Genomic DNA, 13,538 nt, shown 5'->3' with positions numbered 1-13,538 from the left:
GGCCTTCATTACTCTCTTTGGTCCCAGTATTTCTGAGGCCCAAACTGGGTCCCGGGTGACGGAGCCACGGTCCTCAGTGGGGGCACTTGGCCCGCGGGCCCTGGCTCCATCTCGGCTGCGAGGCGGTGGCAGCGGGCTCACGCTCTACTGCGCCTCTCCGCGACTGGCAGTAAGGTTTCAGAGTGAGCTGCAAAGTCACAAACCACAAGATAAAATTATAAGCCAAACAACAGACATTCAGAGTTCGTCTCATCACCTAACGCAAACTCTAGGGGTATCTTGAAGAGTTAGGGAATTCGTTACAAACAGAAGGACAGCTCTCTCCCCCAGCACATACAAAGTGAAAATCGATGATATCTCTGTGAAAAATAAAAAACACATTTATTTGAACAGCCAAGAAAAAAATTGCAATTTATTAAGATTCAACAAAGCGTTGTACTTTTGAAAGCAACTTTCGGTGCATGTTCTTCAACGATCACATTCTATGAGGAAAAAACATTAAAAGCCACAAACTTGTTTTTTAATCTCAGAGTTACAGACATCTTTAATTCAAAAGAAAAGGTCAAAAAAAAAAATCAACAAAAAACAAAAACAGAGTCTTTACTTCCATCCCCAATTTTAAAATATCAGTTTTTCTACAACTCGATGCTAAGCGGCAGCATGGGAAGCTGTCTGGTGCACACACACGCACACACGCACGCACGCACATATATTTGATATACATACGTGAGCATATATACATCAAATATATAGAACGCATGTAATGGCAATGAGATGCTATTACTCTGAGGAAGGTTTGTTTAGCTAAATACACGACTCAACTTGAGAAAACAAGTCTTGAACCCAGTTTGTGCATAGTTCATGATCCTCTATAAAACCAGCTTTTGTTGAACTGCAATTTTGCAGGACCTTCTTTTTTTGTTTTGTTTTGTTTTTTGTTCTTTTTTTTGTTTTGTTTTGATAAAACCATTAAAAAGCTAATTAAAAAAAATGTAATGCACAAGTTTCCTGATCAAGCAGGCAGGGAGCACAATGTTCATATATTTTTAAACATACTTGAGGGTATGTTACTCCATTGTCTGTCTTTCTTGCAAAACAATCAAAACATTGATCATTTTTAAAACATAAAGCAATTTTTAATATATAAAGCACTCTTCAAACATCTATTTCTTTTGAGTCCGTTATTTGGTAAATATGTAACTGCTACACATTAGAGATTAGGTATTTTTCTTCTTTGTGTTTTTTTTCCTTTTTTCTTTTTTTTCTTTATTTTTTTTGTTTGTTTTTTAATAACATCTTCAGTGCTAGGAGTTGGGTTACAAAATACATGAAATGGTGTGGAGCTGCCCCTCGGGAACCCTGGCTTTCCTGAGAGCGCATCCGCATGTGCAAGACAGTGACCACGACGTCTCGTCACCTCGACGAAGGGGGATAATCGACAGCCCACAACGATGGCCGGAGGGAAGCGACGACACTGTTCAATCCCAGAGCTCTGAAGTAGCGTATCTGCATTCTGAAAATAGGTTTCTTTACCACGGAAGTCTCTTTTTTTTTTTTTTTTTAATTCCTTTTTAAAATTTTTTTTTATTTTAAAGTCTGAAGGAGAAAAAAAGGTCTGTAAACAGGTGGGAGCCCTGAGCACGGGCCCCTCCAAAAGCGGTCACCACCCACGTCCAAGTGCTTGTCTCTGTTCCTCCTGCGGAGCCGTCCGCTCTCCGCGAGGATCTATGGCCACAGTTCTGCAACAGTTGTCTTCTCTCTCACTTTCTATTCCACATGGAAACACGGTGCAATACTCTGGTAATATTTTCTTGCATTAGTCCACAATAAAAAGCTGCTAAAGGTAGGTATACATATTATTTCTCCAGAGATATACACTGTAATTTTTAAACGCAATAACAGAGTCCTTGAGTAAACATTTACACATGAATTGTCACCGGCCCTGTCCCATGAATTCTCTTTCATGTATAGGATTAGCAAAAGGAAGGGCAGGGACACTCAGTGCAAAGTTAGAAGCTAATAATAGTAACAAACATTTGACCAATGCGCCAAAAAAAAGCATATACTGAATAAAAGGGAAAACCCACAGTTAAATCCCTCACACACGGAACACACAAACACAGAAAGTACGCACACGCGTACACACACACTTCTGTTTCCACACACACACACACACACACACACACACACACACACACACACACACACACACATAGGCTGTGAACTCAGAAATGTTTCCTAGAGCCTGTTTCTGCGCACTGATGTCAGCCTGGAAGTGTAGAATTCGACGCGGCAAGTGTTCACATTTCCTTATTGGCCTGCTGGATTCAAGTATTTGCATGTTTGATATGTCTTTTTTTTTTTTTAACTTTTAAAAAATATTTTTTGGGATAAAAAAAATGGCATGAAAAAGTAATGAAACAAGGGTAATGTGCATAGGCGGACCCGTGGGAGCAGAGAGCAGGCCGCAGGTCGCTGCCTCTGCACAGCTCGTCGGTCCCGGCCACCAGGCCCGCCGCGTGGAGCCCGCACTCTGCGCCCAGTGATGGACACCAGCTCCCCCTGATTACGGGGTCCGCCTCTGGTAATGTGCATAATCATCACAGGCTCGTTTTAAATAGGCTTTCTCGTCTCCCTCCCTCCCTCCCCCCTTGATAAAATAACCCTTTCCAGCCCACAATCTGAAAAGTGCCCTTCATGATAGAACTATTCTAAGCAGCTTTTATACTTAAAAAATCAAAACAACACACCATACAAACATAAGACAACACAAAATAAAAAGCTATGAGGAACATCCTGTCATTAGCATGTGACACTGACCAAGCGCAGCCCGCACTGTCTCGTGAACAGTTCACAAGGACTGCGGCCAGGGTTCGTCTTCAGTACTGGACAGAGGTACTCAAAGGGCTGCCGGGCTGCTCAGGTCAAGCGGGGTCCTCAGCGCCGCCCGGACTGGAAAGGGTCAGCCTTTTCTTCCTAGTGCTGATGATTGTGGCGCCCATGGGGTCCTCTCGGTCCTAGATGGATTCCCCACTGAGAAGGTCGCCGGGAAGCAGCGTGTTCAGTGGGGTGGGGCTTCCGATCACCCTGCCATCGTCACTGCTAGGTGGGCCCCACAGGCTGCTCGAGTACTGGGGGACCCCGCCCCACAGCAGGTCACTGCTCCCTTTGCCGGCCAGACACGGGGCACTCCAGTGGCCAGTGTCGCTCCGCACCAGGCCGTGGGAGCTGCCCGAGGCGCCCAGCCGCGTCTGGCCAGTCCCGGTGCTGGACTGCCAGCCAGAGGTGGGCGGTAGCGCTTGGCCTTGGGCTAAGAAACGGTTCACCTCTTCTTCGCCCGCAAACTCAGCCAAGATGGTAGTGTTTCCCAGAACACACCTAAAAGAGCAGGACGGCAACAAAATTAAGAGCTGGTTTTTTTGAAAGATAAAAAATTTCACAGAGCTTCAGCTAGACTAAGAAGAAAACAGAAGACTCAAATAAATAAGATCAGAACTGAAAGAGGAGACATGACACCCTATACCACAGAAATACAGAGCGTCCTGAGAAACTTCTAGGAATGATTCTATACCTGCAAATTGGACAACCTAGAAGAAATGGACAAATCCCTAGAAACAGATGACCTACCAAGACTGAATCATGAAAAAACAGATAATCTAAACAGACCAGTAACGAGTAAGGAGACTGAATCAGTGACCAAAAACCTACCAGCACAGAAAAGCCCAGGACCACATGGTTTCACTGGTGAATTCTACCAAACATTTAAAAGAGAATTAACACCAATCCTTCTCAAACTCTTCAAAACACTGAAGGGGAGGAAACACTCCTGAACTCATTTTATGAGGCCCATGTTATCCTGATACCAAAGCCAGATCAGGACACAAGACAACTATAGACCAATATCCCTGATGAACACAGACGTAAACAGTGTCAACAAAATATTAAGCAAACTGAACACATGAAAAGGACTGTACATTCACGATTAAGTGGGATTTATTCCTGAGATGCAAGAATGTTGAACAACATATGCAAATCACAAAGTGTGACACATCACACTGATGGGAGTGAAAGATCCAAGTCCTCTTGTCTCAGTAGATGCAGAAAGAGCACGTGACAAAACACAACGGCCTTTCATGATAAAGACCCTCCACAGATGGGACAGAAGGAACATGTCTCCGTGACAGAGAGGCCGTCTATATATGACACACACACAGCTAACATCATACTCGACAGGGAGAGGTTGAAAGCGTTTTCTCTAAGGTCAGGAACAAGACAAGGATGCCTGCTCTTGCCATCTTTATTCCACACAGCACCAGAAGTCTTAGCCAGAGCGATCAGGCAAGACAAAGAAATGAAAGGCATCCAAATGGGAAAGAAGAAGTAAAATGATCACTATTTGCAAATGGTGTGATCTTATATAGATAAAATCCTAAAGACTTAACCAAAAACATTGCTGGAAGTGATCAATGAGTTCAGTAAAGTTGCAGGATATACAACGCACATAATGAAAAACAGCTGCATTTCTATGTACTAACAATGAAATATTTGAAGAAGAAAAAAAGAAAAACATCTCATTCATGACAGCATTAAAAAACAAGAAAATACTTAGGGATAGATCTGACCAAGCAAGTGAAAACTTTGTGCAATGAAAACTAAACGACTTTAATGAAAGAAACCAAAGAAGATACAAATGCAAGGCTATCCAGACAACTCAAAGCCATCTATAGGTTCCACGTAATCTCTATAAAAATTCCAATGGCATTCTTCACAGAAATTTATATGGAACCACAAAAGACTCCAAATAGCCCTAGCAATTCTGTTAAAGAACAAAGCTGGAGGCATCACACTTGCTGATTTCAAACTATAATACAAAGCCATAGTATTCAAAACAGTACAGTTCTGGCGAAAAACCCCTGACACAGACCAGTGGAACAGAATAGAGAGCCCAGAAATAGATTCCCATGTAAACAACTGATTTATATTTGACAAGGGCACCAAGAGCACTCAATGGGGAAAGGACAGTCTCTTTAACAAATGTGCTGGAAAAGCTGGAGAAACATGTGCAGAACAGTAACATGTGGATGCCTGTCTCCCACCACTCACAAAAGTTAACTTGAAATGGATTAAAGACATAAACATAAGATCTGGAACCATAAAACTCCTGAAAGAAAACAGGGAAAAAGTTACTTGACATTGGTCTTGGCAATGATTTTTTGATGGGACACCAAAAGCACATGGCCGCCTGTCTGGCTCAGTTAGAAGAGCGTGCAACTCTTGATCTCAGGGTTGTGAGCTGGAATCCCTGCGTTGTGTGTAGAGATTACTTAAATAAAGAAAACTTAAAATAAAAAAGCACAAGCAATAAAAGAAAAAAAATCAGTAAGTAGAACTACATCAAACTAAAAATCTTCTGCACAGCAAAGGAAACTATCAATACAATGAAAGACAACCAACCTATGGAATGGAGAAAAATATTCACAGAGCATTTATTTCATAAGGGGTTAATATTCAGAATATATAGAGAGTCATGTAACTCAATAACAACAACAAAAAAGGCCCAAACAACCTGATTAAAAGATGAGGAGAGGAACTAAACAGACATTTTTCCAAAGAAGACATACAGATGGCCAACAGGTATATGGAAGATGCTCAACATCACTCATCATCAGGGAAATACAAATCAAAACCCAATGAGATCTCACCTCACCCGTTAGAATGGCTAGAATCAAAAAGACAAAATATAACAAGTGTTGGGTGGATGTAGAGAAGAGAACCCTTGCTCACTGCTGGTGGGAATGGGAGTTAGTTCAGCCACTCTGGAGGTTCCTCAGAGAATTAAAAATAGAACCACCGTGGGATCCAGCAATCCCACTGGTCCAGTGCCGTCGCTGAGTACATCCACAGACCCATCTTAGCAAGAGTGTCCTGCAGCCAGTGTGGGGAGGTGGCTGGAAGACGGGTCATGTGCCGGGGGCCACCTGGTGGGGAGGGCATCTTCCCTCCGGCTGTGCTTTACGTGCATGCTCTGAGGGGGCCTGTCCCTAGTGGGGGGCATGGCCATGACAACTTCACAGCAGAAGAAACAGACGTGTCACGAGACACCTGCTTTGGCTTGAATCGTGGCCCTCCAAATCCCCACATGGAAGCTCCAGCCCCCCAGCACCCCGGCTGTGCCCGTTTTTGGAGACGGGTCTTTAAGGAGGTCATGAAAATAAAATGAGGTCATTAATGAACCCTAATCCACTTTGACCTGTGTCCTTCTGAGAAGGGGAAGTTAGGACACACGCACACTCAGACTTGAGAGGCGACCATGTGAGGACACAGGGAGAGGACAGTGCCTGCAGGCCAAGGACAGGAGCCCTGGAAGGAACCGACCCGGCCGACACCTTGGTGCTCCCACAGCACCCCGAACCCAGCGCTGCCAGGGCTATAGCCAGGGGGGCAGCCGATCGGCGGCCAGGAGACGTACATGTGCAGGGACTTCTGGGCCTTGGCGGCTTCCTCCTTGGAGCTGTAGCGGACCACGGCGTTGCCTTGAGTCAGGTTCAGGTGGAATGTGATGAGAGGCCCATGCTGCAAACACAGCGTCCGCAGGGTAGAGCCGTCGATCTGATTGAGGAAGCAAAGGGGGTGGTAACGAACTTCCTGGGACTTCTTCCACAACATTCTTCAAAGAAAATGTCTATGACCCGGGTGTACTGACCACTGGGAAAAGGTCTGTCTTTAAAAAAGGGCTTAGCATCTATGACTTTATGATTTTAACCTTTTATGCCTTGTCATTTACCATGTACTTTTTTTTATTTTTAAAGATTTATTTGATAGAGAGAGACACGGTGAGAGAGGGAACACAAGCAGGGGGAGTGGGAGAGGGAGAAGCAGGCTTCCCACGGAGCAGGGAGCCCGATGCAGGGGCTCAATCCCAGGACCCTGGGATCATGACCTGAGCCGAAGGCAGACGCTCAACCACTGAGCCACCCAGGCGCCCCTACCATGTACTTTTTAATCCTGGCTGTTTCACTTATATTTCGTGAATTCCGTCAATCAGGAGAAAGAAAAGACCCCATTTTGGTTGTGGCCTCCTGCCCACCCAGCTGGGGCCCATGGTTCCTGGCAGCCCTATAGCCCCTGACCCTGGGAAAGGGGAGCACAGGACAAATTACTCTTGAGTGGGTATAATTTAAAGGCAAGCAACTCTGTTTAAAAGCCTCAAGAGAGTAAAAAGTGAACAATTCCCCAGGAATGTGGGCATGTCTGCCTGTGGCTGCCCCCGCTATCTGGGCCCCTGAGCGAGGCCCCCAGCAGAGGCCGGCATGCACTGGGGGTGGCGGGAACCACTCTCGGTCAAGGACAGCGCCGGCCCGCTCGGTGACCCCCACGGCAGGCGCCTGTACCTGGGGCGTGAGGTTGCGGAGAACGAGCCAGCTGCTTGTCCGTCCTGAGGTGTCAGTGCTCCACGCGGAACCTGCACGAGCCGGGGGAAAGCCCCATCAGCACGGCCCCCGGCGGCTTCCTGCCCACACACGCGGCAGCACAGAGTGCCACTGCATGCTCTAAGCTTTCTCAACCTTTGAAAACCCACGTTCTCTTTTTGGTTTGCTGAACGCAGCCCCACAATTCCTGCAGACCCCCCCTGGGCGGAGGACGGCAGAAGCTCCCATCTCCTCTGCCCCCACGCCCCTGAGAATCGATGCTCTAAGATGCTATGTGCTAACACAGCAGACCCACAGGGCTGCCATGACGGGCCCAGAGCAGTTTTCAAACGATTTGTAGCTGCTTCCAGTCTCAGCTTCTTAAACTTCCGGCGCATGTCTTCCTCGGCCGCAGCTCGGCGGGGGCCCTGGTGGTGGCCGGCAGAGCTGCGGCGCCAGGATGCAGGCGCCGATTCACATGGGGAGCTTGGTTTGGGTTCTGGCCCAGAAAGCCCTTTACTCCAGTGAAATGTTGTGGGGAAGCAAATATCAAAGGCTGAAAGCGCCTTCTTGAAGGGCCCAGCGTGGCCCCTCGAAGGGTGCCGTGAGGGCCGAGACCACCTGCCTCAGGGCAGAGGCCGGAAACCATGGCAGCCGGAGCACTGGGCCCACACACTGCCCAGAGTCCAGGGCCCCTTGACCCCTCCTAGGCTCTCCTGGGTTCTAGGGGTGGGGGGAGCAGTTCTTACAGAAGAGCTAGAAGACAAGATGACAGGCACATTTATTCCCTAAAGGGCAAGCAGAGCAGGCCCCGAGCCCCTGCACTCCCCAACCTGCCCCACTTGTACACCAAGAGGGCGGATGCGTACCCGAGGAGTAAGAGCTGGTCCAGCCGAGGGGGCTGGCTCCCCAGGTGGAGGAAGGCTTGGGATTGGTTAACCCTGGAGGTGGTCTTGTGGGTGCAGTAGTGTTTCTGGGCACCTTCCACAGTTCATGAGACAGAGAGGCTTGCGTGTGGGAGGCAGGGCCAGAGGACCACGTCGATTTAATGTCTGACAGTTTACCTAGAAGGCAGGGAGAGCACAGGCATTCTTGAGACAGAGAAGAAAAGTCATTGCAGTGTTTGGGGAAGTGTTCAAAGTGCTCTCCGGCACCAGCAGACTGTGGGATAAGAAAGAAACACCAAGTAAAGCACCCCTACACGAGGGTAAGTGCTCTCTCAAATTCTGGCCCAGAGACCACCTGCCTGTGCCCAGTGCCCAGTGGAGGCCTGACCGGGACTTCTTTTTTTTAAAGATTTTATTTATTTGACAGAGAGAGCACAAGCAGAGGGAGAGAGAGGGAGAAGCAGGTTCCCGGCTGAGCAAGGAGCCCGATGTGGGACTCAATCCCAGGACCCTGGGATCATGACCTGGGCCGAAGGCAGCCGCTTAACCGACTGAGCCACCCAGGCGTTCCCTGACCGGGACTTCTGATGCTGAATTCGCTGACTGTGCCAGATCCAAGTCTGCCACCGAGAAAACAGCATTTCCGTAGTTTGAGGTTAAAACTATCCAGATATTCTGTTGGGACAAGCTTATAATGGAACACATTAATCGAGGTCAAAAGCCTAACGTGTGTACATCCTTTCCACTATTTCTTTAGCTATCAGTCCCTTTTCAAGGCAGCGCCCCCTGACAACCTGCAGCTTTGAGATGGGCCCGCCAGGCTGCATGACAGAGATGGACGTGTGTGGCCCAGCTGCCGGGGGCTGACTGTTCAGCGTCTCAGTTCCTCCATTGTGGGGAGTGTTTGAAGGCTCGCTGGGAGGAGAAAACCAAACTGCTAACAACTCCGAACCTCAGCTTCTCGTGCGCCCAGGGCTTGGTTGGGAGGTGCACACACCTGGACGTCTGCCAGGCCTGCCTCACCCGTCCACCACGACCAGGACAGGAAGTGCTAGAGGCAGAGTGGTGGCTGTCGCAGTGTCCCTGGGTAGCACACAGCAACCAGACCCTGTGCAGAGCTCCCCCCTCCACCCCCTAGCCACCAGGACTTCAAACAAACAAACGAACGCTAATCTTAGCAAAGGTGTCATTGATCGGAAAAGCAAAAATGCTATAAAAACTGCCGGAGATACAGGGAAAATGATTTGATTCTGCCCCTTCTCTTTAGCTAAATGACTATGGAGGTAGTAAAGGTCTACATACATCTCCTCTGTAAACGTCAGGAAGAATAAAAATTAGAAGAAGTGAAATAATCCAGAATCTCTCTCTGTTTTCAATAAGATGCTAAACTATATATTGAATCACTGTATTTATACCTGAAACTGCATGGTAACAACACTGGGGTTAAAATAAAATAATAAATTGACTACGGAGTGGGGAAAAAAAAGGGTGCTAAAATATATCAGAACGACTTTCTTCCCTAGATACTGGTATTAAAGGAATTCCTAGGGCATCTTTACACCAGTTTAAAAGGTCTGGATGACGAGGTTTGAAGGAATACAGAAAAACACTTGAAGAAGTCTTTAAACAATAAACATTCCTTCTTTAAGATTTCTGTCTACTTACAAACCTGACACGTCTTGTTAGTGTCTGGGCCTGCATCTCTTTATATCCTTAAAGTCTTAAAATTTTCAGGTTCAGATTCCCCTGAAGTTTTTATGACACACAATTCTCAATTCTCCTCTAAGCCTAAGCGAAACGTCTAACTTCAAAAACTTCTAACAGTCTAGGGTAACAGGGAAATAACCCAGGCGGGAAACGGCCACATTTTCTGGGACCTATTCTTGTCTCCTCCATCGACTTCCCAGCAGGGGCCGCCTGCATGGTCTGAAGGCCTGTGTCCCCCTCACACCCCCTCATGCCGTAGCCACAGGGGAGGGGAGGGGAGGGGAGGGGAGGGGAGCAGGTCCGTGTGGGCAGCAGGCACGCCCCGTCCTACAGCCACGCGCCCTTCGCGACAGCCCCACAGAGGCCATGTTCCCATTCCCGCTGCACTTGGCAGGGGGGCGAGGTCCCCGGGCCCCCTCTCCGTCACACCACGCGGCCCCCCACCCCCCCCCCTCCCGGCTGCGGGGTGAGCGGGTGGACGTCAGGAGAAGCCAGTGCATACCTGCAATGCTGGGCGCGGGCGCGATGCTGCTGAAGGAGCGAGCGTAGCCGGAGGCACTGAGCGGCCAGGCACTCGAGGAAGGCAGCGCGGCACTCTGGGATGTCGGGGGGGAGGACCCTGCGGAGGCAGACATGGCGCTGGGACGGTGCCACCCGCCGAGGGCAAGGCTCCGCTGGAGGGGCCGGGCTGGCCGGTGGCGGGGAGGGGCTGCCCACACAGGCGTGCCATGGCCAGGGCCACGCCCAGGGTGGGCAGCCGCCCGGATCCCAGGGCCCAGGAGGCAGCGGCAGCCTCTCGGAGGCAGGGCCTCCACGCTCGAGGGAAGAGGATCAGTGGCAGAATGCCGAGAACGCCAGCCGGAGTGTGAACCGATCGCATGGCCTCCCTCCCACGGAGGCTAAAACTCACAGCACAGGGCACTCTCCATCCTTTCACACCTCAAACAATATCCACAAAGTTAAAAACCAAGCTTTTTGTTGTACATTTTACCGCAGAAAGACCAGCACTTCGTTCTGACTCAAAATGTCTCAGGTGTCCACTAGCTCTTGTCCGAGCCTCTCCCTCGTGACACGGGCATGAGGCAGAGCCCCGTGTGGGGCCTGGAGGACTGTACCCCCAACTGCAGTCCCCTCCTGTGAAAACACCTGCTCATGCACCTGGGAGGGAGGCGGGGGCGGGGGGGTGGCCGCCCCTGTACGGCTCCCTGCTGCCTGGCGGCTCTGGGTCACCCTCCCCCAGGCTTCTCTGAGGAGAGCAGGAAGCCGGGGAACGAGAAGGGTGAAGCAGTGCTGGCAGTTCAGGTTAGAGCCAGACAGAATCAGAGCTCCTCCGATTCGGAAAGTCACTCCACTGGTGTGTGGAAGCTGGTGGGGCGGGAACATGACATGTAAAGTAAATACGACAGTCTGCTTGTCATAGTTACTTCCATAAACAGAATCTCACAAGACAATGGAAGCCAGATGCAGGGCCCCACCTGGGCTGGTGCACCGGACAACCTCAGGGGTATCCTTCACAGAGACTATCAGGCAATGGGGCACCTCTCAGACTTGTGCAGTGTGCAACCTGCACAGCTGTCTACAACTGGCCTACTGTGATTGACCTCCTAAGAATGAGGGCACAAGAACTCATGAACATTACAAATGATTTGTAATCTGCAGGTCCACAGTCTAAAAGAAAACCAGTCCTACTGATATCCTAAGCTTATGTCCCAAACTCTCCTCTCTCATTTACCAACAAAATGTCATCAACCCAAGATCCCACGATTACAGACTATTTAATCCTCTTTGGTATTTCTTTTATAATTTCACAATAGAGTGCTTAGATTTTAACAGTGTTCTACTTTTGAAATTTTTAATAGTGGAATTTGTCCCATGAAATTATAGCTTATTTTCCTTTCTGGATGAAATGTTAGTATCAATATGCTATGAAATGGCATGACTGTACTTCACCATCCTAGTTACTGTTCATTCTGTACGGATTAAAGCTATACCAACTGAAGGTTGCTGGAGTGGTGGGGGGTAGGAAGGATGGGGTGGCTGGGTGACAGACGCTGGGGAGGGTTATGTGCTACGGTGAGCGCTGTGAATTGTGTAAGACTGCTGAATCACAGACCGGTACCTCTGAAACAAATAATGCATTATACGTTAAAAAAAAAAAGAAGATAGCAGGAGGGGAAGAATGAAGGGGGGGAAATCGGAGGGGGAGACGAACCATGAGAGACGATGGACTCTGAGAAACAAACTGAGGGTTCTAGAGGGGAGGGGGCGGGGGGTGGGTTAGCCTGGTGATGGGTATTAAAGAGGGCACGTTCTGCGTGGAGCACTGGGTGTTATGCACAAACAGTGAATCATGGAACACTACATCAAAAACTAATGATGTAATGTATGGTGATTAACATAACATAATTAAAAAAAAATTCAAAAAAAAAAAGTGAATTAGTGAACCCTAATGTAAAAAAAAAAAAAAAAAAGCTAACCCTACCGTCCGTATACTGTAAATATGTAAACTTTAATATCAAATCAGAATTTAATGTCAATGGCAGGAAATAAAAAACAAAAATGTAAATTAAAAAGCAACACCTAGGTATAATTGATACTCGACAGAAAAAAGAGAATTGCATTTTGAAAATACGTAAAATAAATAAGCCGATACCAAAAGGTTAACAGCTATTCTCCCTGTTTCTAGGGCACGTTTTCTTAATTTTCTTCTCTACTTTAGATCAAGCTGTTCAATCAAGACGAAGATAGCTGGGGGGCACCTGGCTGGCTCAGTCGATGAAGCGTGTAACTCTTGATCTCGGGGTTGTGGATCCAAGCCCCATGATGGGTACAGAGATGACTTAAAAATTAGAAAAAAACTGGGGCGCCTGGCTGGCTCTGACTGGGGAGCACGTGACTCTCGATCTCCAGGTCGAGTTAAAGCCCCATGTTGGGTGTGGAGCCTACTTCAACACAACAACAACAACGAAAACTATAAGAAAAAATATGATGGCTTTTGTGGCTTGGTCCCTGAGCAAGGTCAGCCAAAGGAGCTGCCTAGAAACTGCTGGCGTGCGGGGAGCAGCACAGCACGCTCTGCAGAGAGGCAGTGGGCAAAGGCCGGCCTCTGCAGCTCAGCTGAGCTGGGGCAGTGACATTATCACGTCCCGGTTCTACAGAAAGGGAAGTTCTCTATGCTCCCCTTCTCCCAAATAACAAACCACGAGGCCACAGGAGCAGAGGAGCAAGGGCTCTCTAGAGCGTGCAGGAGGGCCCAGGGGAGCTGCCCAAGACCGGCCCCTGACCGCGCGCGCCCAGAGGTCACACGACCGCCCAGGCTGGACGGCTGCTTGCCTCTTTACTGTGGAGCTGGAGGCCCCACCTTCCCATCTGGTCCTGACACCAGCGCCTCTGTCACTTCCAGACCCTCTCCTGCCGCCGCCTCAGCCCCTCCGGACAGGAGGACAGCTGCTGGGCCCCGCCTGCAGAATCCACCTCCTTCTCAGGAACGCCTTCATCACGCCACGGCGCACTCGCGCAAACGTGGAGGTCACCC

The 13,538-nt window shown here is 48.8% G+C and overlaps 1 protein-coding gene across 5 annotated transcripts in view; it reads right to left on the bottom strand.

Annotated features, from left to right (window-relative positions):
• Nucleotides 1-384: 384 nt before the first annotated feature.
• Nucleotides 385-13,538, bottom strand: part of TNRC6C (trinucleotide repeat containing adaptor 6C) — a 100,293-nt gene continuing 87,139 nt past the window's right edge. For 3 of the 5 annotated variants that reach the window (XM_027625524.2, XM_027625525.2, XM_027625526.2), the window contains 5 exons: nucleotides 10,506-10,622; nucleotides 8,279-8,473; nucleotides 7,392-7,462; nucleotides 6,470-6,609; nucleotides 385-3,378 (listed from right to left, as the gene is read on the bottom strand). In XM_027625524.2, coding sequence (XP_027481325.1) covers nucleotides 3,018-3,378; nucleotides 6,470-6,609; nucleotides 7,392-7,462; nucleotides 8,279-8,473; nucleotides 10,506-10,622 — 884 coding nt within the window. In that variant the 3' untranslated portion in view covers nucleotides 385-3,017. The remainder of the gene's footprint in view (nucleotides 3,379-6,469; nucleotides 6,610-7,391; nucleotides 7,463-8,278; nucleotides 8,474-10,505; nucleotides 10,623-13,538) is intronic. The other 2 variants (XM_027625523.1, XM_027625527.2) reach the window with 2 other exon arrangements.

This window comes from Zalophus californianus, chromosome 16 (genome assembly GCF_009762305.2).
Source record: "Zalophus californianus isolate mZalCal1 chromosome 16, mZalCal1.pri.v2, whole genome shotgun sequence".
NCBI classification, from domain to species: domain Eukaryota; kingdom Metazoa; phylum Chordata; class Mammalia; order Carnivora; family Otariidae; genus Zalophus; species Zalophus californianus.
This window is presented reverse-complemented; position numbering and strand designations above follow the sequence as displayed.